Source organism: Lutra lutra, chromosome 11 (genome assembly GCF_902655055.1).
Source record: "Lutra lutra chromosome 11, mLutLut1.2, whole genome shotgun sequence".
Lineage (NCBI taxonomy): Eukaryota > Metazoa > Chordata > Mammalia > Carnivora > Mustelidae > Lutra > Lutra lutra.
The window spans coordinates 97139902-97167879 of record NC_062288.1 but is presented as its reverse complement, the minus strand read 5'-3'; the positions used below and the strand labels follow the sequence as shown (position 1 = coordinate 97167879).

Sequence of the window (27978 nt, the reverse complement as noted above, 5' to 3'; positions counted from 1 at the left end):
TTAGCAGAGAATCCCTGGCAGAGGTAGCAGGGGGGAAGGGAAGAGAGCTATGAAATTCAACCTGATACTCTCATTCAAGGGCGGGGTGGGAAGGACACACAATCCGAGTCAGAAACCAGCGCCTCGCTCTGTAATTCCTAAACGTACAACTTCCAGAAAGTTTGCTTATGCTGGAAATGGGCACTCTGCTTACTCCTATGGCTCCAGTAATTTCTTAACCTCTTCGAGACTCTGCAACCCTTCTTCTCCTGAGGACAGCCCCTGCTTTCCACTGCGGTGCAGCCAAGCAGTGTCAAGAGGCTTTTCATGCCTTCCTGTGTTCTTCAGCCAATTCTCCTCCCTCCACTTGCTGATATGCCTCAGCTCAACTTAATCTCTTTTTGATCTTCCTCCTCCTCCTATCTCCCAACCACTCTCCCCCTGGTCCCACTGATGCTTACTACCAAGATGTTCCTAAAGAATTTCCCATCTCCTTCCATGGCCCACATGCACTTACATACTCGTCTCTCCATGCACATACTTTGGACACATTGCAACCCAAGAATTTACCAACCTACAGAGCCCACTGCTTAGATCTCTTTCATGCTGCCCTGAGTTCTCTCACAGTCCATGTCCACTCTAGAAAAACTTAAATCCAACTTGGGGCCACGGAGAATCTATAATCCTCACCATTTTGTAATTCCAGCCCAATCTCTTTCTCCAGCCTCCCTCCCATAATCTACATAATCCAGAACCAACACTGCTTGCTAATAACTCTTAGGTCACCTCTGACCCTGAGAAATCCCAGCGTCAGCTATATTCTGGGCAGTTGCCTATGGCCATGACAGCTGAGACGGGCCCCCACCTGTATCTGTAACAAAAATCGTGGCAGCAAAGGGAGAAGGGTGTTCAGCTCTGTTTGCCTTGGGAGGTGGTGAGGAGTGCTGTAAAGGGCCAAGAAAATGAGAATATGTGAACTTCAGAAGATTATCTGTGGAAAAAGAGATGTCAGGCACACATCAGCAATAAATATGAGCATTTATTTGGCACCTGGAGGCAATATAAAATCCTGGCAGTGGGAAATGGAAAGGTTCTATCACCTAAATACTTCCATATGATACTGATCCAAAAGCAGGACTCAGCAAAAATCTCCAAACCCCCCAGCTCACACAACAAGTATTTACTGAGCATCTGAACTACTACAGGTTGAGCACTGTGCCAGGGATCATGGGAGATGTGGAAGATGGCGTCTGACACATGACATCTGTCTTCACAAGCTAGTACTATCAGTGGATAAAACAAAACACCTGGAAAAACCTAGAGTATAAATACTAAACTGTGTATATTGTTCAAGGGAAATTTTGTCCAGAAGTAGGGTTCTAGCCAGGGTTGCTTTCTTCCTTCACCCAAAAACATTTATTGAAGACCTACCATGTGCCAGGTGCTGGGTATATACTGGTGAACAAAAGAAACAGAGACAAGGTTTCTATCCTCAGGGAGCTTACAACCTAGTAGGGGAAACAGAAATGACCAAGTGAAGCAAGCAAAAACGTAATTAGAAATTGTGCTAAGTGCAATGAAGGAATTAAACAGGATGCAGTAATAAAGAAACATGGAAGATTATTTAGACAGAATGACCCAAGAAGGCCTCCATAAGAAGGAGGCATTTAAGCCAAGACTTGTGAGGAATGGAGCTCAGTAGACCCCAGAAAAGTGTCTGTGATGGTCCAGGGCGGGAAAGACCTCAGCATGTTTGAGAAACTGGGGATGGTGCTGAGACAGTCACTTAGAAGGAAATCAGCCTTTAATGAGGTTCAAGGGGAAGGTAGGAGCCATATAGGCCAAGGTTAGGAGTTTGGACATTACTTCAGGTATAACAGAAATCTTAGCAGGGGAGTGAGATGATCAGATTTATATTTAAAAACCCCAAACCAAAATCTGTCATATAGAGATCAGACTGGAGGGACAAGAGAAGTCCCTGAAGAACAGGGAAAGCAGGACACATGGCACAGATAAAGAAGATTTCTAGGGGACACAGCACGTACAGCCAACAGCCTCTCTAAGATGGAGACCTGGGAGAAGGGAAAACGGGCCATATAAAATCAAAGGGGATTTAATACTGAAACAGAAAGCAGGAACAAGCTACCACATTATATCTGTGAGCAGCCAAATGATCCAATTAAAGTAGTATATTAGACAGATTTGGTGGCAGCAGTAAACAGGATGAGAAGGTGAAAGGGGAGAAACAGGAAGTAGGGAGATAACAACTAGGATGCTTTTTTAAGAAAAGGACATTTCAGAGGAAGCAAAAGATAAGGTGACAGGTTAGAGTATGAGGAAGCATACCACCCTAATCTGCCTCTGCTAACACTCTCTGCTGAGGTTCATCTCAGTAACTAAGCTCAGAGAGAGAATCTCTGATTAAGAAAACTCTGGAACTTCCCTGAGCAAAGATCAAGGAGTTCCAGGTACCAGGGGTCCTCAGTAGGATTCCTTGAGCCCAAAGGAGCCAACTGCAGAGCGAAGAACCCCAGCCTTCCACTGGGTGGCCTTGCGGTCCCAACCACACAGGTCCCGACCACACACGCGGAAGCCATATGCCGCCAGTCCTGTCTGCCCTTTTGAGGCAAAATGAAAAATGTCTACTTTGAATCAGAACGCTTTCCAAACTCTCAGTCTGGGATAAATGGGGTGGAAATATGAAAGAAAAAAGAAAGGGGATGGTTTTCGAAACGTCTTAGCTAATGTAATAAAAGCAATTACCAAAGTGCTGTCTACCAAAGACCTGCGGGCAGGAAGTGAACACTAACTGTGGGGAAACCCACATGCCCTCTCCCCATAAAGACACTGTGCTCTTAATATCATCGGCCAGGCTCCTCTACTGCAGCTGCCCATCCGGCCAGAGTCCGCTCTACAGGAAGGGAGCTGCCACAGGAGGGGCTGGCCTGTGGTCCCGCGCACCCAGGCGGAGAGGACGGGCATGCTCCACAAGCCCTGGAGATTCCCAATCCCTGAGGGAGAAGAGACACCGCGCACCAGAATAGGACAGGTCCCCTCAGGCCTCCACGCAGCAGGGCTGTGGGCACGGCGTCACGTGGGAGGGTGGCCCGGGAACAGGTAGAGAGGGCGGCACAGGGTGCTACAGTACTCGGACATCTCCTTGCAGCGGTGGAACTCCGTGCCAGGGGCGTAGCCCTCACGCTCCTTGATGAGCGCGTTCACCTGCGAAGACAGAAACCCACCGTCCCCGCATCTGAGCCTCTTGGCACGAGGGGCAGGCTAGAGACGATGACAGACAGGGTGAGGCAGGAGGGCACAACCTGAGCAGACAAGAGCCGGACGGAAATGACTGACCTTCACGAGCATGTCAGCCACATGCATGTCACAAGCCCGCTCGGAGAACACCTGGGTGAGGGCCTCAATATACCAGGAACCCCGTTTGGTGTTTCGCATGGCGGCAGTCCCTGCAACAAGGATGGTGCCACGCACAGTGTGAAGGTCACAGCACAGCTTACACGGCTGGGTGTCCCAAACTTGACTTCCATGGCATCCTGTACCCTCCCCACTCAGAGAGCCTGGGGGCAAATGTGCACGTCTCTGGGAGCTCCGAATACCTCTGAGGCAGGCATAGCCACAGATCATGTCTGAGCGCGTGGGCAGTCGGGTCTTCAGCATCTCCTCTTTGCTGGCGTCACTCTCCTCGCACTCAGAGGATCCTGTGTGGTGCTTTCCGTCTCGCTGGTCCACCCCACGGTCTGTTTCATCTGTAGCAAAGGCAGACAGAATGGACAAAGACGTTATTTCCTCCCGTGGCTCCTGACCTGCCACAGGCAAGCCAGAGTTCCCTGTCACCTTCACTGGGAAGAGCCATTTCCAGCTGCTGCCTCCAATCTCCGGCTGATGAATTAAAAAAAATAATCATTACTCCCATTCCTGCCCAGCTTCATCCACTCTACGCAAGACGGAAATTGCCAAACACTCCTTGTAATCAGAACTAAAAATCCTTTGTCTTTACTTGTTCACTTAGCAACACACCTGGAAGTCACAGTGCTTTTTATGACAATACATAATTAAATGCTGACAAATCAGTTTTATATATAAATAGGAAAACCAAGTTAATAAATGGATAATACGATTACTACATGCATGATGTATGAAAATCACCTCAAATCTATGTTATCAATAAAAAAATTTTTAAAAACCCCGAACGTGATCAGTTTCTAAATCTTTTGGTATTTTTAGGTTACTTACTCCTTATTAATTTCATAAGTCAAATTGTGGCAGGCATCCAAGATTTAAGAGAAATTTGTAAAAGGAAAAACTTAAAAATTGGGATAATTTGATTATTTTCTTCTATATGACTGAAAAAGAACACTTACTAAATTTTAGCAATTTTCAACATACCTGGACTACATGTCCAACCTCTTGGCCCAGGCCTTACCTATGCCCAGACATACTCTTTTTTGGATGTTGCTGTTTTATTTTGGAGGTGGGTGGGATACAGTCAGTAGGAAAAAGAGACAGGGAAGACACATAACTTAACACACCAAAAATAAGAAAGCGAAGCCTTTTACAGTATTCCTACACCAGGCAACACTTGAGAGCCCAAAAGGCAAGTGAAGCTTGAAGAATTATGGGGAAATGACCAAAATTCGCTGATCCCCCTAAAAAAGTTATTGAGCAACTGCCATGTGTCAGGAACTATTTTGCATTAAGCCCCAGGATGTAAAGATTCCTGCCCTCACAGAACTCACTCTAGTTTAGGAGCCAGGCAACTGCAGAAAGGAGAGTAATTTTATAGACTTCAGTTATATTAACTAATAAGTACGACAGTAGACAGGGGAGTTCAAATCTTCAAAGGTCATCTCTTGAAGGATTTCATTTTAGAGAGAAGATTCAGATTACCCCAGGAAAGAGCAATTCTCCCTATCCAGATCTGACACTGTATATATATCTCTGAATATAGTTAGAGAAAATGATCATAAATGTCTTTATTTCATTTTATTTTGCCAGTAATACCTCCTGAAGGCAATAGGGCAATCTAAATGTGTCCCTCAAGTAAAATGAAACTTTCTTTCTTGGCTTCGAGTCTCAGATCTATTAATCAATAAATGTTATTGCTTCTCCCAGTAACACAAAATCCCATCTATTTTCTATGTGACTGCTACAGTTTTTGAGAAGATTAATTTTCATCCCTTTGTTCAATATTTATTAAGTGCTACCATGTATCAGGCAGTGCCCTGGGTCTGTGCATCCAGCCGGTGAATAAACAGTAAGTTCCTGCCCTCACAAACTCTTCCCTCACTGTAGCTCTCCAGCATGGTAATCGTCCTGGAAAAGAATCCATCACATTATTTCTTGAGCTACCAACAGCTCCACACTATTATCTGCTGAAGCCCAAAATCTCAGCTTGACTAAAGGTTTATCATCAGCTGGATGTACTGCCTGCAGCCAGCCTTATCTTACTACACACCTACCAATGCCCCTTCTTTAAATTAGATCCAGGCAGACTTCTGGCCCAGGACAATATTTTGGGGGAGGGCGGCTGTCCTTCCAGTCTTGGTGTGCTTGTCACCTTGTATCCCTGTCTCCTCTGAGAGGCCCTATTGACTACTCCACACCTATGCAGATTTTATCCTTCTGGGTCCAAATTAAGCCTTACCACATTAAAATACTTATGAAATGTCTTCAAACTAAGCCGGCTTAAAGCATCTATTCCTTACTGATTATTCCTTCATATGTATGGCCTGTATCTCACTCATTTTCCCCTTGCTTGAGGCCTCCGACTCACTCTCAAGCTACTTCGTGTATACTTGCATTATCTTTTTAGTAACTGGAAGGCTCTTTCAAGAGACACATTTTTTTTCTCTTTTTTCCTTTTTTTAGATAGTAGCAGTTTGAGAGACCACACAGTTTCTTCTGCTTTTCTGATAGTAACTTAGTCATGTTGTAGGACCATAATAAATTATATTCTTTGGTGATATCAGAGAGATAATGTTAACCATTTATATTTGTTGAATACACGAGAGATAAGAATTATTTGAATGTTAGGACAAAGTGCCCTTTAAACTAAACTATAAGCCCCTTGAGGGCACGGACCATGCCGTTAACAGTCACAGCTGGCCTCTTCTATGGATGGACTATGAGCCAGGTGCAAAATAAGCCCCTCACGCATATTATTGCATTCAACTATCACAACGACATTATGAAGTAGGTCTGATTACTACCTACAGTTTATATGGAGGAAATTAAGGTGGGGGGACATCAAGGAACTTCTCTAACTTGATATAGCTAAAAGTGGTTAGAGCTTTTAATTATTACGGTTTCCCTCTAGGAGAAGAAGTATGCTGGCATGTCTTCGGAGCACAGCCTCGGTGTCCCGGCTCTTCGAGGTTAGGAGACTGCATGCGAGAAAGAAGAGGGATGGAAGCAGCTCAAGGCTGAGTAAGAGCCACGGCCCGGCTTGGGGCTTCTGCACTCCTGGCCCGCACGCTACAGGGATGAAGCAGAGAAGAGGCAACAACGGAATGCAGATGAGAAGAGAAGAGGGGAAGAGGGCTGGAGAAAAGAGGAAGGGTACGAAGGGAGAGAGAGAAAGAAAAGACAGACAGAAGCTCCTTAACTGCAATGGGTAACAAAAACAAGCACACCAGAGTTAATAGCACAGAAGAAGTGAGAGTTCTCCGGGAAGAAGGCAAAGGCACTGCTAAAGAGAGTCCTGAGAAGAGGAGATGGTGGTGCACAGAGAGCTGACCAACCTGAGAGCCATGGGCTGCCCAAGTCCCAGCACACCCCATGCATTGGGAGACACTTACAGAGCAAGAGAGGCGGTGGCAGCAGTGAACAGAAGGAGGTGCCCAAGGGATCCAATAGCACCTGAGAGGAGCAAACAGGAGAGTGAGAGCTGGTGGGAGGCTGCCCAGGAGCCACCGCCCAGGTGCTGACCTGCCAGGGCACTCACCTCCACGGCAGGCCTGGATGAAGAACATTTTCGGTTTGTTCTGTAGGTTTGGGCAGCTGGCGTTATCAAAGAGCCGAAAAACCTCTTGAAGCTACCAGAAAGACAGAAAAGAGAAGAGAGGTTAAGTAGACCGCAGGCCTTTCTGAGTCCTCCATGGACTACGGCAACCGTTACGAGAGAGACAGGTAGGCAGGAGGGGAAGTCATCGAGCATGAACAGCTGTCGCCACAAGATGACACACACCTGAAGCAGTTTGCCATCCACACCATAGATGCCGCCCTCCACACCGTGAGAGAGAAGCGCCACAATGCAGGAGTCGGTGACACGGTGGGCAGGTAACTGGGCAAAGTTCTCAAGTTTCTCTTGCATTTCCTGGAGGAAAAACACATTTTAGTGTTGTTCACTGCAGTCAGCACCAACAGAATCTTTCTTTGGTTTCTGAAACCCTAACCCTAAGCTGTTTATTACTGTGGTCAATGAAAAGAGAAGTCAGACACCCTAGGAAAGGCTAAAAAAGGCTGTGGACTCATCAGAAAGATGCATGACTTCAGATACAGAATTCTGAATATTATCTCACAAAATCCAAACTCACTGAGATATGTCAAGAGTTCTTGGACTAAACCAAGACACTAATAAAGCTAATTAATAGCTAGTTAATTTTCTCCACTCCCCAATCATCAATCTGATCCCTTTCTTAGAGCAAAGGCTCTCTATATAAATATAAATGGCACAAGGGGGACCACCAGGTGAGCTATGAATGAGTAAAACACCTATCCAGCCATAAGGAAATAAATCGTTCTGATAAAGGGCTAATGGAATCATGATAATAGAGAATGACAGTACTTCCATGCTGTTTTCGGCCCGAGATTTTACGTTCTCCGGGACGTGACAATATCTGGGTAAAATGCTTCATGCACCGAAGAGCACACCAGAGAATGCTGCACAGGACCATGGCTACATACATGGGCTACAGGATTAGAAAGACTTGGGTTTGAGCCCTGGGTTCACAAATTGAAACGAGTTCAGTTTTTTGGCCCCTCAAATCTCTAATACTCATTTTGTAAGAAGATAATTAAGAGTAAATGTTCTCCAATTTCATAAAGATTAAATGAAATACTATGTAGAAAGGATTTATAACAATGTCTGGCACATACTGATCATTCTGCCGTTATCACAATGTGCATATCTAACATGGAGTAGCAATGTTATCTTTTCAGAAAACCTACTACTGGTCCATCTTTAGTCCAACTTAAGACTCTTGTTTACGGTGTACCAGGTTGCCATACACGAATATCACTCTGCCTTAAGCAACTTTTCCAATGGAAAGTTACACCAAATAGTAAATACTCCAATACAAACTGTTAAACCTATGCCTCCTCTACAACTCAAGAAGTCTGAGTGGTCTCTCCTATTTGAGACCAGAAGAGAGAAAACAAGTTCATTTTACTATGAATTTTAGTGAACTATAATGAGTATAATGATAGCAAACTAGGGAGGACAGTTACAGCATAACCTTACTTAACAGTTATCAGGTACAGCTCCCAATAAAAAGCACACTTGTATAATACATGCAGTAGTTCTGGAAACTTGCAAGAAATGCAAAATTTTGGGTCGCAGCAAACTGTTTTAATAAGCCCTCCAGGTGACTTTGACATGCTGAAGTCTGAGAACTACTTGTCTGTTTGGAATACTTTTGTTTGCAGGTAACAGAGACAATTGTATAGAAGAGTTGAAAGTCTGTAACTAAACTGGAAATGAAGAAGAAATTGGCTTGATTGAAAAGTATGTACATTTTCTGGGTCAAGAGAAGCCAATCATAATATTGGAAATCTTAAGATAATAAAAAGATATCCAAAATCATTTATTTCAGGAATATATAATCTCAAGAGACTACAGAAGTATGAATGTTCTTCTAGAGTTGACCATAATAGAATTCTCATTTGCAAAGATTTTATTTTTTCATTTGGAATTTTAACACAGAGTAGTTGATGCTAATTTTGCTGGAAGAAGGCAATAAAAACATATGTTTGGCACCTACTCATGAGCATTTTGAACTTTAGTGAGACTCTTAGATCAGTAAATAGAGGACAACAAAGCCTAAGTAAGAACACACATACTCAGTAATCGAATTTAACAGTACTAAACTGGAAACTGGGGGTTATTCATTTGGGGGGAAATTTTCCAAAAGTAGCACAGCTTAAAACAGAATCTCTAGATTTATTACTAATAAAATTATAGTACTTCTAAAAATAGCAAGGTTCTTCACTCTTGCCTGTGTTTTTGACTGGAGGTTGGGGGACACAAGGGAATAAACTATAAACCCTCTGAGATGACACGAAAAATTTTATGGCTAGCTACATTCTCCAGGGATGGCCCCTAGTGCACCCTTACAGTTTCAAGGCAGTCTGTAGCCCATATGCAAGTTAAAAATCAATACCACATGGTAAAAGGAAATTTGCCACTTTAAAATGTATCTCATTTCCTAGCACAGGATAAACTGTAATTCTAGAACTAGTAACCTCAGGAGGGAGGCATGGTGACAGAAGACTTTGATGACAAAGAGAAAAACTGAAAACCCACACAAGTGGTGAGAACACCAGTGCACTGTAAAGTACTGTCAAGTGAAGAGGGTTAGCTAAGACTATACTCTGAATTTTTAAATGCAATTATTTTTGAAGTCAAAAGGTATAATGGGGGACGCCTGGGTAGACAGTTGGTTAAGCAGCTGCCTTCGGCTCAGGTCATGATCCCAGCGTCCTGGGATCGAGTCCCACATCGGGCTCCTTGTTCTGTGGGGAGCCTGCTTCTCCCTCTGCCTCTGCCTGCCACTCTGTCTGCCTGTGCTCGCTCTCTCTCTCTCTCTGACAAATAAATAAATAAAATCTTTAAAAAAAAAAAAAGGTATAATGGGGGGTGGAGGATCTTAATTTTTTTGGTTCTCTTCGGCTCATCAAATAATCAGATGATAAAAGAGTTGAGTCTCTCTCTCTCTTTTTTTTTTTTTAAGAGTTGAGTCTCTTGAGAAGTCCTATTACGAAGAAAGTACTCTGTGCAGATGCCCAAAGAACCAAATTATCATACCCATTGTAACTACTTGGTTTTAACTGTATCTCAGAGTTTGACTGGCCACTGTTGGAAACCGACTTTGCAATGTCCTCCTCACATTTCTGAATCTCCAAAGCTGAGGACGAGGCTGCACAGGGAGGGTTCTATCCCAAGATTCAGTCCTATGCTTTCTGCTCTTGTTACTCTACTCTCCTCAAAGATCTCATACTCTCATCACTTAAAGTATTTCTCCTACACACGTAATGCCCAAATTACATTTTTGGTCCTGACATCTCTTGAGAACCCTCAATTCCTTACTTAATTTTTCTGTCTTCTTCCATATGCAATCATTTAACTACCAAGCTCTTATAGTACAATCATGCCATTGTGCTATTTTCCATACATATTATTTCCCTATTGTTCCAATGTTTTGTCCAGGCTCCCAACATCTTATATTGGCATTATATTAACTCCACACTGGATTCCCTGCCACTGGTCTCTACTTCTTTCTTTTCAATGGTGCCTTGAATCATCACTGTGAATGTATCACCTTTTTGTTAAAAGAATTACTAATGTTTTTCTCTTACTTCCTTTTTTAAAAAAATATTTTATTTATTTACTTGACAGAGAAAGACAGCGAGAGAGAGAACACAAGAGACTGAGAAGCAAGGCTCCCCGCAGAGCAGGGAGCCTGATGCAGGGCTTGATCCCAGGACCCTGGGATCATGACCTGAGCCAAAGGTAGACTCGTAACGACTGAGCCACCCAGGTGCCCCTACTAATGTTTTTCTAAAACATGGAAGTTCAAGGTCATGGCGTTCTGATCCCAATCTTATTCTTGGCACTCCTTTGTCCTAGACATTTGGTTTACCCATTAGGTCCCTAACATCACACACACATTTCCTATCTGTAGGCCATTCTCCCTGCCTAGGACCCGTTCATCACTCCCCTGTGCTTGAGTAGCTTCTTTCAAGTCCTGCTCACACACCCACACCCTCCATTTATCCTTCTGACCAGATCTACCCAGGCGGATTGTTTCATTCTCTTAACTACTGTAAAATACACTGTCTACTCTTGCTTGGTCCTTCAGAATGTAAGGGTAAGTACTTCTACTTTTGCTGATGTCAAGACTCCCTCATCTAACTGAGGTGCTATGAATTTCAGATTCACATTTAAAAAAAATTTTAGTAGAGCAAACATAGTCCCCCCACCATTGTAAAGTGCTCAAAATTAATTAATTTTTAAAGTAACCTCTATGTCCAACATGGGGCTTGAACTCACAACCCAAGATCAAGAGTCACATGCTCTTACACAATCATTCTCATGGAAGATAGCTAAGATACAGAAATAAAAACCACAGACAATGCTGAAGACAAAACAGATTCTCTACCTCAACAAATCGAAGTGAATGTCCTAGAAACTTTGATTTTACCACTGACATTCCCAAAGGCAAGTTTAGGAAAGTGCTATTATTCTGGAATCAAAATAAAGAATTAGGGGTGGGCGTGGATGGGTGAGACAGGTGATGGGGATTTGGGAGTAATATACGGAAGCATTGAATTACTGTACTATATACATGAAACTGTTTTAACACTGTACGTTAACTAACTGGAATTAAAATTAAAACTTTAAAAAAAAGGAAAGGGATTGGGGCGCCTGGGTGGCTCAGTGGGTTAAGCCGCTGCCTTCGGCTCAGGTCATGATCTCAGGGTCCTGGGATCGAGTCCCACATTGGGCTCTCTGCTCAGCAAGAAGCCTGCTTCCCCCCCTCTCTCTCTCTCTGCCTTCCTCTCCGTCTACTTGTGATCTCTCTCTGTCAAATAAATAAATAAAATCTTTAAAAAAAAAAAAAGGAAAGGGATGGAAATGGAAAAAAGATGAATAATTAGTATCTATTTACTAATAGGCTACTATCAATTTCAGAACAGAAATACCTAAAGGTAACTAAATCAGCAGTATAGCTCAGTAATTGAGGGTTAACAGGGAATAATGAAAATGCTTGTGATTTGCAGGAATCCAGTTTAGAAGTAATCTCCCCTAAGATCTGTCTTGTGGTCACACAACTGGTAAGAGTAAGGAATTTCCCCATATTCACTCATTAAACCACCATGGACAGTTCTAGTAAACTTTCATTTGCAAGAATATCATCTGCCGAAGTAATAATAACTGATCAATAACCGGACATGTAAGAGACAATGGCAAACCAAGGAGTAAATGTCCTGTGTTGTCCTGGTTTATAAATATCTTTCCTGACTGGTTGGATGAATCTCAGGGTCTCCTCACATCCCGAGTGACTAGGAATTGACTCTCTGAATATATGAGAGTGACAGACCAATCTGGGACCAGTATTACCCAGGGAGAGCACAGTGACTCTGAGAAGTTAACACTGAAGCAGCTCGCTGGCCCTAATTCTTTTTTTTTTTTTTTTTTTAACTGGGTTGTAAGGTAGGACAGAGCAGAATGGGTAAAAAGGTAGGGAGAAGAAAGTAACCTGAGTAAGACCTATCCAGCAGGCAGAGGAGCAGAGGATGAGTCTGGCCCCAGTGTTGCTCAGCTCTCTACCGTACACATTAGATGTACCTGAGCAGTCTGGTCAAGTAGAACATGAACTTTGTAGCCTAAGAGCCTGAAGAGGGTGACCAGAGTGCTGTGGTCCACATCCCCTCCAGAGCGAAATTCTAGGTCTTTCTCTCCAGTGAAGTGCACATTGCTCAGCACCAGTGCCAGTCCACGAGGCCGAGACTGTAACCTATAGGCCTGGGGGAAAGGGGAGCCAATTAGAGCTTCTTATGGATAGAAACCATTTCCCCAACTAAATGAGACATTTCAAGTAAACAAAGCCATCATATTCTTGTTAACCCCACCAAGTCAATATAGAGAAATGCCCAGAGAAGATAACCAATCAGTATGGACTTTCTGTCTAACAAAGCAGGAAGGCGTATATATGTAAACTAAGTTAAGGTGCCCAGGAAGGGTGTCTCATTTCCCAACTTTTCTTCTTGCATTCTGTAGGACTCACCAGCTGGTAGTGTGTTTGATAAAACTCGGGCGTGCAAGGCTTCACCTGAAGGCAGGGAGGACCATCTCCGTTGTCTAGGGAGTGCTCCGCAGTATCTGTGGCACAGAGAGCTGAAAAACTAGTGTACCATCTATGTGTCAATCCCAGTACTTCATTATAACCTAAGGCACCCTGCTGAAATGGGGTTTTAAAAATTACTGGTCTTGCTCATTCCCCTGTTAGAAGCTCCATGAGGCCAGAGACCCTGTCTGCTTTTGCTCACCACTGGATCCTCTGCATTGAGCCCACTCACAGTAGGTGCTTAACCCACTGAATGACTGAATGGGATATCTGATAAAAGCCTTCTTCTACTCACTAGGATACTCAGTCAGCAGGCTAATGGCCCATAATGTAACAGCTCATCCTAAAGTAACAGCTTTAAGGAGCCAGGCCAGTCATGTGTCGGGATTTCCTACTTGTACCAGTTGCTCTAAAGACCAAATGCCATAAGAAAAAAATCATCTGTGACAGAGGGGAAGCAAGGCCCAGCCAATCCCCCAACTAAACTGTGCTACTAGTCCCTAACAAATTTGCAAAAGAGACTGTTCCCAGTATGAATGAAAACAGGTATCATGCTAGGGCAAAGTCAGATATCAGTCAAGAAAAAGGTCAATCTGTGGGATATGTTATCTCATTGATTCTCACCTGGAGACAGGCGGAGCTGCTTGTGAGGGGGACAGGACTCACACATCGGGAAGGGGAGACTCAAGTCGTAGTCACAGCTCAACTGTAAGAAATGAGGACCCACCATGCCAGGACTTAGGGAGATGGTCCAGTTTGAACAAAACCATAATCTAGTCAACCCCACCCTGCCTCAAAAATTCCTTCCCACCAAACTAACCCTTCTCAACACACCACCACATGTCTAGGGCTCCATACCGGCGGGAGGGCATGCTGAAGACCAGAGAGGGTTGTGAGCAAGAGATCCTCCAGGTGACCCTGCTTGGTCTCCCTCAGGGCCACACAGAAGGCATCAAAAGCGTGAGGACCCCTCTTGGGCAGCAAGTTGAGAAGTTCCACATTTTGGCTGAAACTGCCCACTTTGGCCTAAGATAAAAGAATACAACATAAAATCATATTTACTTATTCAGCTGTAATTCTATTTCTCCAGATGACCTTCCTAGTAATCTCAAGAACCCTTTTACAGAAGAAATATATGTATGGGGGCAGTCTTTCCTATTATTTTTAAATTATGTATCTTTTCTGAAAAGGCGTTAGGGTAGAAGGGCATTTTCATTTCCTTAGTAAGGTTCTATATCCTTGCCACACTTCATAGTGTTCTGTTCCCCCTACTACAACCAGTTTACTGATTTGGCATTTCTCTTTTGCTTCCAAATACCTGAATGTGCTCCCTCATTTCCAAGGTGATGATGTCCCTCTCCAGGAGGTGTTCTAAGAGTTCACTCAGCAACAGCTGTTTGGCTAGCACCACTCGGTTCTTTTTCAGTGCTTCCTGATGGTCAGGATGCATGCCACACACTCCCAATATCCTGCAGATAAAAGGCAGAGGGAAAGGCCATCAAATACAAGATCTGACACAGAAGAGTGGAATGGAAAAGGAGTGGGTAGGAAGAACAAAAAGAATGGGACTTATGATAACCAATATTAGGCATATTTTATTGAATCTGGTTAAAATCAAAGTAGTATTAAGCAGTAACACAATAATCATGAAGAAATAATTTATAATTTTTTATGGAGTATGTTCCACTGAGACCATCTTCTGAGGTGAACAGTCTGTCTAGGGGAGGGAAATATCTACCTTGACAAAAATACACAAAGAAGGACTACTCTGTCCGACAGACCAATTTTAACTAAGAGATTATTCCAGGCTGTTGAAGGTTCTGCCACAAGGGGAAAAGTGGTTCCGAGAAAGGGGCGAAAGGTAAGGGGGAGCAGCCTCTGGGAGTGACAGTTCTGACAAGAAGGCTCAGGATCCCAAAGGTGGTGGCAATGTAGCAAAGGTGAGACACATTCTGTGTGAAGAACATGAGAAAATCATGGAGGCCATGGAAAAGTTAAAGTCTGGAATGACTTTCAATGAAGTGGCCACACATTATAGTGAAGATAAAGCCAGGCAAGGGTGCGACCTGGGCTGGATGACCAGAGGTTCCACAGTGGGACCATTTCAAGAAGCAGCATTTGCCCTGCCTGTAAGAGGGCTGGTTAAGCCTGTGTTTACAGACCCTCCGGTTAAGACAAAATTTGGGTATCATATTATAATAGTGAAGGGAGAAAATAAAATTGTATGAAAGATTGAAAAAAAAAAAAGAGAGATTATCCCAGAAAACCTGTCACATTATTTATCTAGGCTGCTAAAAATAATATGAGTTAAGATGATCCTGGGTGAGGAATAAAATAATTTGATAAAATGGCAAAAGCTCAAGCCAATGGCTGGCTTTAATAGGAAATAAATGAGACAGGCTGACACACATTACTCTCTAGCCCACTTCTACCAATTATACCTGTGGTCTTTAAACTTAAGTTCCTGTGACAAAATGACACTAGAAATGATCAGAATCCTGTAATTAAGAACTGAGTAAGGAGCAAGTATGACAGAAAGTCACAGGAGATAAACACCCATGACAAACACAATGAACATAACTTGAGATCATCTGAAAGAGTTAAAGCATAAAGGATAAATTGTTTTGGTAATTTATTAGGGGTGTCTTTATTTCAAGGATTCTTTGCTTTTCTTATTGGTTTGGAAGGATAATCAGCTTCTGTTTATGAATTTTAAAATTCCATTTCCAACACATTATCATCTCTGTGCCTAGTTTACATAAATGCACAGCTCCCCAGCTTGCCTAGTTAGTTTCCAAAAACATGACAACAGTAAGGGCCTGATGGCAGTGAGAAAGGGATAACATCTACAGTTCATAAGTTAAAAACTATTTAAAAATGCATATGGATTTCAAAGATGTTAAAATATGTATGTGTGGGGGGAAATGGGCATCTTAGAAATTACTTAGACACCATGCATTTATAGGATGTACTTGGCTTGACTCCAGGTTAGAGATTTATTGAGGAGGGAAAAGGCGGAGTCCTGAAACTGCTAAGAGAGATCCAACAAGGTGGCATGTGGGATCCTGAGTCAGAGAAGTTATAAAACATTCCCAAGGCTGGAAGCAGCTAACTAGGGTTAAATCTGGGATTTGGGGCCATGATGTCTGAAACTCCATTTTAACTTCAGGTTTCTATTCTATAGACATACTCCTGTGACCCCAAACCTTCAATAGAAACCTGCTACGATACATCTAGAGAAAAAAAAGAAAAAATTTAAGAATCACCTTAGAAAACACCAAAGCAGTAACAATGACAGGATATATGAAACTCTGGTAAAAATGTTATTAGGCCAACAACTGGATGTTGGTTATTTCCTCCGGATACGGATCATTGGTGAGGCAGGTCTACTCAAGTTTCTTCTCTTAATTTACCAGTCGTGTTTTCTCCTTAAAACTTTCTCTGCCCTTGGTTTCCTGAATACTATTCTCTCCAGTTCCTCTCTCAGCCTCCTATGTTCCTGATCCTTCACAAGATCTTTAACTGTCCCTTAAATGCTGACATTCCATTAGGAACCCCCCTCAAAGAGCCTCTCCCTATTCACTCTCATCCATACACAGGATTCACTGACTGACTCCCAGTTCTTGACTCTTTCAATTTCTGGACTTAATTTTCAGTCAGAAACTCATTAAGTTTAATCTGAAGCCATTATCCATTCTCCACACACCTGCTCCTCCCTGCACTCCACTTTAGGGTGAAAGTCTTTCAAATATGGACTTTTCCCAAAGTAACCATGAGCACCCAGAACTTCAGGGCACACCTGGAAGGGGAGGAAGGAGAGGAGAGAAAAGGACACAAAGGGAATTCTTAAGTCTTGATTCTGTCTTTCTGCAGGTTCTGGCTCCAAAGTCCTGAACTGATCCTCTGGGTCTGGTATTAAGATGTTATCCGGGGTGATGCCTGCCATGAAATCAAACAACTGGGGCAGAGGCGGAGACACACTCGAGTCTCGGAACCACCTTGTCCTTTCAAAGTACTCAAACCCCAAAGCCTGTGTCGACTGCTTTGAAAACCTGATCGTTACACCCAAAGCAATACGTGTCATGATATACTCAATCCAAGTCAAATGCACATCGGGCAGTATCCCGAGGTTTGCAGGTCTCGTCCGTTTTTAAGGGGACAGAGTAAAGTTTGTCATAAAAGAATAAGGGGAAAGAAAGGATGGAGAATCTTTAAGAGAAGCCGAGATTTGGCAGAACTGGAGAGCTCCTCCTGTTCAGAGCCCCCGTGGGCTGGACAAAGCAGGCTGGGGCGGTCGGCTCGCGAGGGACAAGGCCGACGGGAGGCCGCCGCTCGCGCGCCCCTCGGGGCTCAACCCGGCCTCCCACCCGTGGCAGCAAGGGCGGACACGGCCGCTTCCAGGGATGCCAAGGGCTGGGGACGCCGGGGCCATGACCCGCACTCCCCTCCCTCGGCCCCATGAAAGAACTCTGCGACCCTCCCTCACTCACCGGCGCCCTCTGTCAGCGGCCATAAGCGCCTTTCGCTGTAGGGCAGGCCGAGAGCCCGTGCTCGGGGCCGCCATTTACCGCTTTTCCCGGGCTGTGCGCGAACCGCCCACAATCCAAACAAACCGAAAGCCCGGGCGCCCTCTGCATCCCTCCCCGGTCCGGCAGCGCACACAGCGCCTGCGCCTTGCTTCTCCTAGCTCCACCCCTACGCGAGGCCTGCCCCGCCCCTCCCGTCGCCGGTGCGCGCGCAGGTACGGAGCTCTCGCGCTGGACGTGCCGTCCAATGGGATGAGAGAGCGCACTTGGCGGAAAGGGAAGGGGCGGGGGTAACGCGGAGACGCTCCGTCCTACGCGGGAATGCGATTGGTCGTTGGTTCCCGCGGAAATCACGGCTGGCTCTCCGGCGCCTCCCACCTTGCCTCACCCACCTACTGGAAGCACTTTACTGAGATGGTTTGGCCAGACTTTTGATTTTATTGAAGTTGAACTATTAAGGCCAGGATAAGGTGGAGATGGAGAGCACTAGAAGGCGTTGTTAGATGCCGCACAGTGGGTGACTGACGAAGAGGGGAGCACACATCACAGCCACAGCACGATTCCAGAGAATCTGGTGTTCTGTTGGGACCCGAGGAAGCCGGAGGGAGGGCTGGGCTAAAACCCTGTGGTCAGAATGCAGGGGTGAGGCTTAACGGTTAGACACCGTGCGGGTGGCTCCAGCGCTTCACTGGTGATTCAAGAGGGAACCTTAGATCCTCCGCCACCCCTCGCCAGGCTCCTGTTTTCTCCTTTCTCAGCCTCGTCCACCCATCTCGAAATCGGAAGCCCCTCCCCCCGGGGCAATTTACTCCACTGCTTCCCGTTAGCAAGCACTAGAGAGTGCTCTTCAGCCCCTGGGCAGAAACTGCTCCCTAACTGGAGCCGGGGCTGTCTCAGCTTTGATTAGTTTTTCTTATCCAGGAGGCTGGACACACTTGGTCACACTCAGCCCGCACTGCCTGTAGACACAACTATTCCACCATTCTGTCTATAGGAAGTCTCCCACCCCTCTCCAGCAATTGTCCAAGGTAAAGATTGAGAGATTTGTGGGTGACCTTGTATTTGAAAATACAATAGGATTTGGGATCAGAAGAGTAGAGTTTAAATAATTTTTATGCTGTTTACTAGCAGTGTGCCCTGTCCAAGTTCTTAAACTTAACTGTCCCTTGGAACCCTCATTTTTCAAATAAGGGTATTAACATCTCATATGGCTGGAAAGCCTAACTGAGTGGTAGAGAGAAGCACCCAGAACAGAAACAACAAAGTTGTCACTCAAATGTTTCTTTTCTTCCTTATCCAGATTCTCTGGATACTCCTCCTCTCACCCTCCATTTAACTCTGGAAACACCGGATATGGGGTAGGTCACTGAACGTTACCTGAATACTCAAATGGTGCCACAAACATCCCCGCTGGAAAAGGCTTATGGTAGCCTGACTCCCCTCTGTGTTCATTTCTCCACGCAGAAACACAGTTCCTGACATATAGCAGGAACTGGAAAAATGTTGGTTCAAATGCACGAATGGGTCTGGTGCAGAGATGATAATATATCATGGGAAAGTCTTTTAGGGGGGTGTCCAGTTGTTTTCAAAGAAAACATCATCATCCGGTTGATCAAAGCTGACATCATAGGCGGGGGGTGGAGTAAGAGGCTCCAACGTGGGGTGCACCCCCAAGCTCTGCAGATCAGGAGCAGTGGACATGACCCGGGTTCCCCGAAGCCGGAGGCTGACTGGAACTCTTCCAGTCACAGACCCCTCTGAGCCCACTCGCCTTCCTTGTCTGGCTCTATCGGGGCCGTCTGGATGGCTAGGCTGTCCTTCCTCAAGTCCTGGAGGGATTACAACGCTGCTGTAGGGGGGTGGTTGATCCAGCTGCTGGGGGCGGCATTGTGATTCCAGCACCACAGCTTCTTCGTAGGTTGGCACCTCAAAGGCTTCATTGTCGCTGAGGGAGAAGAAACGTTACTGGTGACCTCCTGAAAGGAGTCCTTTTCCCCTTTACTATCTTCTATTGGCAAAAGACCCTCCTACCCCTGACCCACCCACCCCCTCATAGATAAAAGTAACAGGAAAGCAGAGCAGTATGTCTGAGAGATTAGAGGGATACAGGGGAAAAGAGTCCATCATGTATTCCTAGAATTCCGCCCACCCCTTAACTCACCGTGTACTGCCCGAGGCCCCTGGGTTCTCCGTCTGCATTGATCGGAATCCCCATTCCAGAGAACAGGCCAGGAGGCAGACAAACAAAAAGAAGCCACCCAAGGCGAGAAAGAAGTAAGCAACGGAGGCGATGTCTGGCTGTATGCCCAGCAAAGCCAGCCCCAGGAGGAAGGAGGCACAGCACAGGAAGAGAAGCGGCTTCTCCAGTCTCCCCCACAACTGGCTTGGCACCATCGCCCCTCCCCAGGCTCCTGAAAAAAGACAGTATGTCTAAACCAGCAGCTGGCAGTTGACGGGAGTCCGCCGCATCAGATTCCAAAGTAACCATATTAGACACCTTCAGGTTTTAGGTTCTTCAATCTCAAATCAAATGGCCCAAATATATGACCTTCAAGGTTCCCTTCAGTTTTCTAATTCTCTCTAGGATCACACTGCTGTCCCAGGATATCAGCATGTGTGGAGTAGCCAGGAAATAACCCCAGCAGCTTTCATGGCCCTCCCTTTCTAACTTCTTCCTTCTCTGCAATGTCCCTTCCAGCTCTATCTTTCTACACCACCCAACACTCAGTGCCCTGCCTGGGGCCTCAGTGCTCAACAGCATCTGTGGAATCCAGGTGATGAGGCAGGAGCTGCCTTTTCTCTGTAATTGCTCTGCATTGGACCTCCACCCTACCCACCCCCATCTTCCCAGTTAGACCCTGTTGGAGAGGGAATTTGGGGAGAAATACCACTTACCCTGTCTGACCCCATCTTCCCATTTCTTCCACTCAGCCCATGCTCTGGTTGAGGGGGAGAAAGTACACACGGATACAACAAAGGGACACAACTATGAGAATCTTACAAAGGCCTAGGGCAATGGACAGAGGCCCAGATAACCCCTGATGTCTCCATATCTGCCAGGGTATCCCATCCTCTATGGATCTTAACTCAGGAAGCTCAGATTTCAAGTTTCCTGCCTGTAGTTACCGAAAGGGGTAGGAACCTGGTGGGGAGAAGCCTTCTTTTCCCTCTGCAACACAGCAGCAACGCCTAGGCAGTTGTACCCCAAAACCAACCCATTAGGAATTCCCTGAACTCTGCATAGCAAGAAGCCACAGACTCTAGGTAGGGGCCAGATCTCCTGCTTTAACCCTAACCCCAACCCCATGGCCTTCCTACCCTTCTCACCGGTGTTAGAAATTCCTCCCTCACCTGTCCAGACCGACTCCGCAGAAAGTAGGTTGTAGGGGAGCGGGAGGGCGGGGGTGGAGCCCAGTGGCTCCACCCACTTTTCTGTTCCAATTCCTCAGTTCCTGCTCAGGCTTCCTCCTCCCCTTTCTGTTTACAACTGACTTGTTATTGCCGAACCTTGATTTTTTTTTTTTTTTTTTTTACACTGTCCACCCTCTTTTTAATGAGAGTGCTCCTGCGTCCCCGCCCTCACCCCAATGATCTTTGTACTCAGGACTAGAGTTCTGTTCAGTTTCCTCTTCTCAATGCACACGGCATTGTGAGTAGTTTGTGTTGTATTTAGTTAATATATTTTATTCCTAGAGCAGAGGCCACGGTTTATTTAATCTCTAGATCACATAGTGCTTTGCATGATTTGCTGTGGACATGGAATGGCCTGTCGTGCTTCAGCTGCCAAAGTACCATTTCTTTGAACTTGTTTTCTGCAGACCTGTAAGACGTTTTTGTGTTTGCTTCTTGGCCCAGTTAACTCTTGATTCTTCAAAAGCCACGTCCATAGTGATGCCTACTGTGGAGTCTGTCTCCACAGTGTATCCACAGCATTCCTTCCTACCCCCGTTCAAACCTTTAGCTGTTTATATAGTAACTTTTCTGTTTTCCACTGTAAGCTTTTCAAAGTGTGTAATTGTTTCAATAAATTCTGAATCCCTGCAACTGACTTGGTAGGTGCTCACTGAACAGTAGAATGCTCTCATTTGAAGGCTGCCATCCTGCCTGGCCTCACCACCCCCTGGAGATCCAGGACCCACTCTTAAAAAAAAAAAAAAAAGTTTTATTTATTTATTTGAGAGAAAGAGAGAGCATGAGCAGGGGGCAGGGGCAGAGGGAGAAGCAGGCTTCCCATTGAGCAGGGAGCCCCACATGGGGCTTGATCCCAGAATCTTGGAATCCCAGAACTCTGGGACCAAGGCAGACACTCAACCAACTGAGCCACTCAGGCACCCCCATGACCACTCTTTTAAGGGGAATCATGGTAATAAGTCTAGGTGATGCAGGTACTGGAAGGTGTAGAGGATGGGCATACTTTATTCTTGAGAGTCAGAGAAGGACACAAGGCTGGGTTCCAGGGCTTCATAGTATTACCATTGGACAAACCAAGGGGAGTAGGAGATAATGGGGCACAAATCTAATCCCAAGGACAGTTGTGGGGCATAGCCAGGGCTGATGCATCAGAGGATGTGTGGAGTGTGTGAGTGTGTGTCTGAGAGAGAAACAGAGACCTACAGAGTGGGAGAGGAAGGGAGAGAGGAAGGGAGGGAGGGAAAGAAGGATGAGGGTGCCTGGAATGGAATGCAGGTGTGTGTAGTGGTGGAATGTCAATGATGATTCTTTGACCAGATAAAGGATAGGGAAGAGATGTAAGAGGAAGGCTGTGGTAGTCCAAATGAGCTGTATCCCTATAGGAAGTAGGAACGGAGAGTAGGGGGAGAGCTGGTTGTTGTTTTGTTTACATGAATTTCCTTACTGTTCATCTCATATAAGGAAAGTATGCCTGGGATCAGAAGGATTTGCATCTGGGGAGCCTGGCTGGTTTAGTTGGTAGAGCAAGCAACTCTTGATCTCAGGACCATGAGTTTGAGCCCCCTGGTGGATGTAGAGATTATTTAAAAATAAAATCTTAAAAAAAAGAAGGATTTACATCTACAGTTAATATAGTAATAGAAGGAAATTGGCCAAGAGTCATTGGTATGAATGACAGGTAAGAGGGCTTTGTTAAGAAGTGCGTTCTGGATAGCAAGATGGGGGGCATGTAGACTGAGAAGCAAGGGAGTCAAGGGGGCGCTGAATGTCTACAGTGTGAAAGGATTTGCAGTTGGGAGAATGAGATCTTTGTAGCATAAGGCTCTTGGTTGTCGGGAGCCTACACTAGAGAGACTTGCTAGTTAAGAACCAGTTCCAAGTCAGGAAGGCTGGACTGTGCCTTCAATATATTCTCTATCATGATAATTTTAAATAGATTTTCTAAAAATTCCATTTTTTTATACTGTTACTTTTTATTTGAGAGAAAGAGAGGAGGGGCAGAGGGAGAGAGAGTCCTTAAGCAGACTCTGTGCTGAACATGGAGCCCAGATGTGGGGGTGTAGGGTGGGGGCTTAATCCCAAGACCCTGAGATCATTACCTGAGCTGAAATCAAGAGTTGACTGCTTAACTGACTGAGCCACCCAGGCAACCCTAAAAATTCCACTAGTTAAATATAAAATCTTGCAAAATATTTAAAGGTTATAGAGAAAAAATATCATCCACAATCTCCTTATTCTATCATGGCTGTTTAAAATTTCTACACATTTCTTCTAGTCTATCCACACACTGGTTGAAATGATCTTTGGCTAAAATCAGAGTACTCACCATTTTGTACTTTTTTAAATTAAATATTGTATCACATATAGTTCACCTTTTGATATAGTCTTTGTTGTGGTCTTTTTTAACAGCCACATAGTATTTTATTGAATGGATGTACCATAATTTAACATACCTTTATGTTATGTTACTTAGTTGCATTGAGTTTTTTTAATTCGTTTTTTTGGTCATCAAATGTTTCAAGAGACAGAAAGTAGATTAGTGCTTGCCAGGCACTGGAGAGGGGGAAGAATGGGGATTAACTGCTAATGGATTTCTTTTGGGGGTAAGGAAAATGTTTAAAAATTAGTAGTGATGCAGGGCACCTGAGTAGTTCAATCAGTGAAGCATCTGATTTTTTATTTCAGCTCAGGTCATGATCTTGGGGTCATGGGATGAAGCCTCTCGTTGGGCTCTCTGTGTAGCCTGCTTGGGATTCACCTTCTTCCTCTTTCTGCCCTCCCCCCTAAAATAAATAAATCTTAAAAAATTAGTAGTGATGCTTGCACAACTCTGAATATGCTTTAAAGACCCACTGAAATTTTTTACACTTTGTAAGGATGAATTATGCCTCCATAAAGCCATTTAAAGAATGATACTACAATGAATCTCTTCTTACATGTTTTGCCTTATTTTTGGATTATTTCCTCCTGTTGAATTCCAGGAAATGTTATCATTGAGATTTTGTGAAAGCAATGAGAAAGAAAGCTTTTGTTGAATATATATGGCCAAACTTTTTCCTGAACATTTTCCTTTCCTTTTTTCTTCAACTTAGTATCCTTAGCAAAATATAAATGCTAAAGATACTATTGGTCATTCATCCTGCTTTCTACTTGCCTGTCTCTACAAACCACCGTGTTAGAGGTCAGATTACTGCCCTAGGTGGGCCCACTATGCCCACCTCATTTTGGAAGGGAATAGTGAAGGGAAATGGGAAGTGGGGGAGGGGGAGAAGCAGAGATAATTGACAGACTTCTGTGAGAGGTAGTTAATGTCTACCACTGAGCACTTCTGTACACCTCCGTATTCTTGTGATTTTGTGTTTCTGAATCTGAGTCTGCTTTATACTTGTAGCCAACACATGTGTTTTGTGTATTGCTCACTGTGCTAAATGCTTTACACAAATTAAGTAATTTAAAATATAACATAATAAGAGGTAGTTGCTATTATTATGTTCGTCTTATAGATGCGATCAGAAACTTGAGGAAAAAGTATAGCTAATAAAGGTTGGGGCCATGATTTGAATCTATAGTCCCACTCCAGAAACCTGACTCTTAAACATTATGTCATCCAACTCTAAACACACTTTTTGGCTGATTTAGTAATGATAATTTAACAAAACACCTTTGACATTCTAAAATTATAACTCTGGAGTCTTCCCTGGACATTATTTTCCCCACTGTTTGGCATCTTAAGGCTGATCTTTAGAGAGCAAAGGCAGCAAAAGAGAGTATGAGAAGGTTAAAGAAAGTTATCAATATATAAGGCGAGAATGGGAAATTATGGTTGCAGCCCCTGTATCAGGATGTTTATCTTTTATGAGCTAATTAAGACTGATTACAAAAGGTAAGACTTTTACCTGAATAGCTCTAGATGCCCAATGTGCAGGTTAACTTTTTAAAAAACAGTATAGGTGAGAAGACAGCGTATATGTGTGTGTACAAACAAATTGGCCCAATCTCATTTGATCCTTGACAATCGTGTGCGTGAGTCTGATTATCATTTTCATGTTACAGAGGAGGAAATCAGCAGAGAAAGTAGATTTGTTTAGTTAGAATCAAACTCAGAGTCTTTCCCTTTTAACTCAGTTTTGAGTGTTTCTCTTTGTGTTTGTTGCCTCACCCACAGTGTTTTCAAATGTGTAGGGAAGGTGGATAATGATTTAATATGAAGTGTATCAGCATCACTGGTATTTCTGGGGTGGAAATGCTTCCCATAAATGATGAATTCTCAAGTACGTAAGGATAAATACACATTCTTACTCTCATCAACCCAGTGTAAAACTGCACAAAGCTCACTGGGAATGTACCGAACGAATATGAGGTTCAGGCTGTCCCTCCATCTCAGCTGTTCGGCACTAAGCCACAAAAAGTAATTCTCAAATTTGAGAAGTTGAGTGTGGTTGTTGCCCAGAGAGACAAAAAAAGCATTGTGTTTATGAGATGTCTGCAGATAGCGGCAAAGGAGTCCCACATGAGTATGTCCCTAAATAAGAGAAAACAGAGAGGTATTTGTGGTTGTGGTTAAGCACATATTTTTAGAGATGTGCAGCCCAGGTTTCAAATCTCACTCCTACTGCTTATTCGCTGTGTGACCTGTAAGCTATTTCATCTTTCTGCATGCATGAAAGTAGAGTTAAATATTAGTTAACGTTTTCTCTTTTGAAATAAGATTTGTCTACAGTGTTCAGCACAGATTTTTAGTGGACCACTCCGTAAGTTTTGATAAAGAGTTATACCTGTGTAATGCAAACTCCAATCGAGATACGAAGCATTGCTATCATCTAGAAAGTGCCCTCATGTCTCCTCCCTGTCAGCCCCATAGGCAACTATTGTTTTGGTTTCTTTCCATTTATTATGCTCTTGAAAATAGTTTCTATTTTATGAAACAACAATTAATTTATTTAATGATAACCACTGATAACCATTTGGTTATCCAAGTGATAACCATTTAGTTTTTATCCAGGATTTTGCAATTCCTACCTTTGTATACATCTTTTTTTTTTTTTTTAAGATTCTACTTATTTATTTGACAGAGAGAGAGACAGTGAGAGAGGGAACACAAGCAGGGGAAGTTGGAGAGGGAGAAGCAGGCCTCCCTCTGAGCAAGGAGCCTGATGTGGGGCTCGATCCCAGGACCCTGGGATCATGACCTGAGCCAAAGGCAGACGTTTAACAACTGAGCTACCCGGTGCCTCTATATACATATTTTTACTCATTTGTATAAATCAGAAAGATTCCTGAAAGTGAAGTTTTTGATATATATTGCCATTTGCTCTCAAAAGGAGTTATAAAAATTCACTCTCCTGCTCACATTGCAGGAATATCTGTTTGCCCACGGACTTGGATTCGATACATTTTTATTATTCACTTGCTACACAGGACGCTCTAAGGTGTATTCAGTAGATCTGATAGGAATATCACTCTCTATCAAAGAGGTGACTGTTCTTAAGAGAAGAAACATGTACATAACTAATTGTAAGACAGGGTACAAGGTGACAAGGAACAAAGTGGTGCTGTGCTTCCCAGCAGAGACTCGGCGCTGACAAGGGTGGGGATCTGAATGCAGCATGGATACAGATGGGGTTTGTTTATAGTCTTTTTATGTCCATCTCGTCATTATGAATGGAGTGGATAATAAATACTTATATCATTGACTGGCAATTAGTGTATATTTGCTGAGTTAATGATTCATGATCTTTCGGTCCCTTGATCCTCCTTCCATTGCCTCCCCACCTCTCCAGGCTTTTTTCCATCTGTCATCAGCTAGAGCCAGCCATACCCTTGAACATGGACTTGGAGGAAGTTGGTCTGATGCAAGCTAAGGGTTTTAGTTTTCCCCAGTCCCCTGCAAAGACATTGAAGGAACTCTCTGGGATTAAGGTCATGGGATGCGTGAAGAACAGTGGTCCAGTTGGCCTCCGAGCCACCAATCCCCTCTTTCCCTGGGGTCCAAGTGGCTACTTCTTTCTGCTTTCACTTCTGCTTAACCCTGGGAATTGTGGTCAAATGAAACACTGTGATTCCTCTGAGGAGAATGATGAATAGTGCACCCTAGGTTCATCTTCCGGCTGGACTCCTGCTTTCTCTGTGCACCTCGCAGCAGCATCCCTTCCTGCAGACCCCATTCAGCTTCTCTACTTTGAGACTTCCCGTATCTCCCCCTTGACCTAGTTATCTCCTTCTCCTTTGCCATCCCCATCTCTTTTTCCTTTCTTTCACTCATAGTCTCCTTTTTTTTTTTTTTTTTGGCTCATTTATTTGACAAGCAGTTACTCAGCATGTATTATGTGCTTACAGGAGCAGCACAGTACATACTTTGTGAGGTCTGGTGCAAAACTGGAAAATGCAGGGCCCTTAATTGAAATTAAGAATTTCAAGACAAGAGACACCTGGGTGGCTCAGTGGGTTAAAGCCTCTGCCTTCAGCTCAGGTCATGTTCCCAGGGTCCTGGGATGGAGCCCCGCATCAGGCTCTCTGCTCAGCAGGGAGCCTGCTTCCTCCTCTCTCTGCCTGCTTCTCTGCCTGCTTGTGATCTCTGTCTGTCAAATAAATAAATAAAATCTTAAAAAAAAAAAAGAATTTCAAGACAAGGCAGAGCATCAAAGCAGTCATGAGGCCCTGTGTGAGTGCACAGGTTGCAAGTCCATGAAGCTGGGGCTGACCTTGTATGTACAATACTATGGGGACATGGTGAGAATGTGTAACATCACAGAATTGAAATCTCAGTACATTTTCTTTTTTTTTTTTTTAAAGATTTTATTTATTTATTTGACAGAGAGAAATCACAAGTAGGCAGAGAGGCAGGCAGAGAGAGAGGAGGAAGCAGGCTCCCTGCTGAGCAGAAAGCCCGATGTGGGGCTTGAACCCAGGACCTGGGATCATGACCTGAGCCGAAGGCAGCGGCTTAACCCACTGAGCCACCCAGGCGCCCCACATTT

General features: G+C 44.3%; 2 protein-coding genes across 7 annotated transcripts; both read right to left on the bottom strand.

Annotated features, from left to right (window-relative positions):
• Positions 1-998: 998 nt before the first annotated feature.
• CASP2 (caspase 2) lies at positions 999-17718 on the bottom strand. 4 transcript variants are annotated; one of them, XM_047694518.1, is made up of 11 exons: positions 17555-17718; positions 14383-14533; positions 13923-14090; positions 13689-13770; positions 13005-13114; positions 12566-12742; positions 7184-7312; positions 6941-7031; positions 3594-3743; positions 3334-3443; positions 999-3201 (listed from the first exon to the last, which is right to left on the bottom strand). In XM_047694518.1, the coding sequence occupies exons 1-11, from the start codon at positions 17626-17628 to the stop codon at positions 3070-3072; spliced, it is 1374 nt and encodes a 457-aa protein (XP_047550474.1). In that variant the 5' UTR covers positions 17629-17718; the 3' UTR covers positions 999-3069. The 4 variants fall into 4 exon arrangements, with proteins under 4 accessions (XP_047550474.1, XP_047550475.1, XP_047550476.1 ...); XM_047694519.1 differs by having other exon boundaries at positions 13005-13099; XM_047694520.1 differs by lacking the exons at positions 13005-13114; positions 13689-13770.
• Positions 17719-18337: 619 nt separating this feature from the next.
• On the bottom strand, positions 18338-21057 carry TMEM139 (transmembrane protein 139). Of its 3 annotated transcripts, XM_047695144.1 has the most exons (4): positions 20942-20961; positions 20486-20529; positions 19752-20001; positions 18338-19535 (listed from the first exon to the last, which is right to left on the bottom strand). In XM_047695144.1, the coding sequence occupies exons 3-4, from the start codon at positions 19982-19984 to the stop codon at positions 19154-19156; spliced, it is 615 nt and encodes a 204-aa protein (XP_047551100.1). In that variant the 5' UTR covers positions 19985-20001; positions 20486-20529; positions 20942-20961; the 3' UTR covers positions 18338-19153. The 3 variants fall into 3 exon arrangements, with proteins under 3 accessions (XP_047551100.1, XP_047551101.1, XP_047551102.1); XM_047695145.1 differs by lacking the exon at positions 20486-20529 and having other exon boundaries at positions 20942-21057; XM_047695146.1 differs by lacking the exon at positions 20486-20529 and having other exon boundaries at positions 20918-20970.
• Positions 21058-27978: the final 6921 nt, after the last annotated feature.

What these genes read in the sequence shown, in the direction of transcription:
- CASP2 (XM_047694518.1), bottom strand. Translation starts at nt 17,628, where the DNA reads ATGGCGGCCCCGAGCACGGGCTCTCGGCCTGCCCTACAGCGAAAGGCG. An exon ending in TGGATGGCAAACTGCTTCAG is followed by an intron (nt 7,032 to 7,183) that starts GTGTGTGTCATC and finishes TCTTTCTGGTAG; the next exon opens with CTTCAAGAGGTTTTTCGGCT. An exon ending in TGGCTATGCCTGCCTCAGAG is followed by an intron (nt 3,444 to 3,593) that starts GTATTCGGAGCT and finishes TCCTTGTTGCAG; the next exon opens with GGACTGCCGCCATGCGAAAC.
- TMEM139 (XM_047695145.1), bottom strand. Translation starts at nt 19,984, where the DNA reads ATGGTGCCAAGCCAGTTGTGGGGGAGACTGGAGAAGCCGCTTCTCTTC. An exon ending in GGGGCCTCGGGCAGTACACG is followed by an intron (nt 19,536 to 19,751) that starts GTGAGTTAAGGG and finishes CTTCTCCCTCAG; the next exon opens with CGACAATGAAGCCTTTGAGG.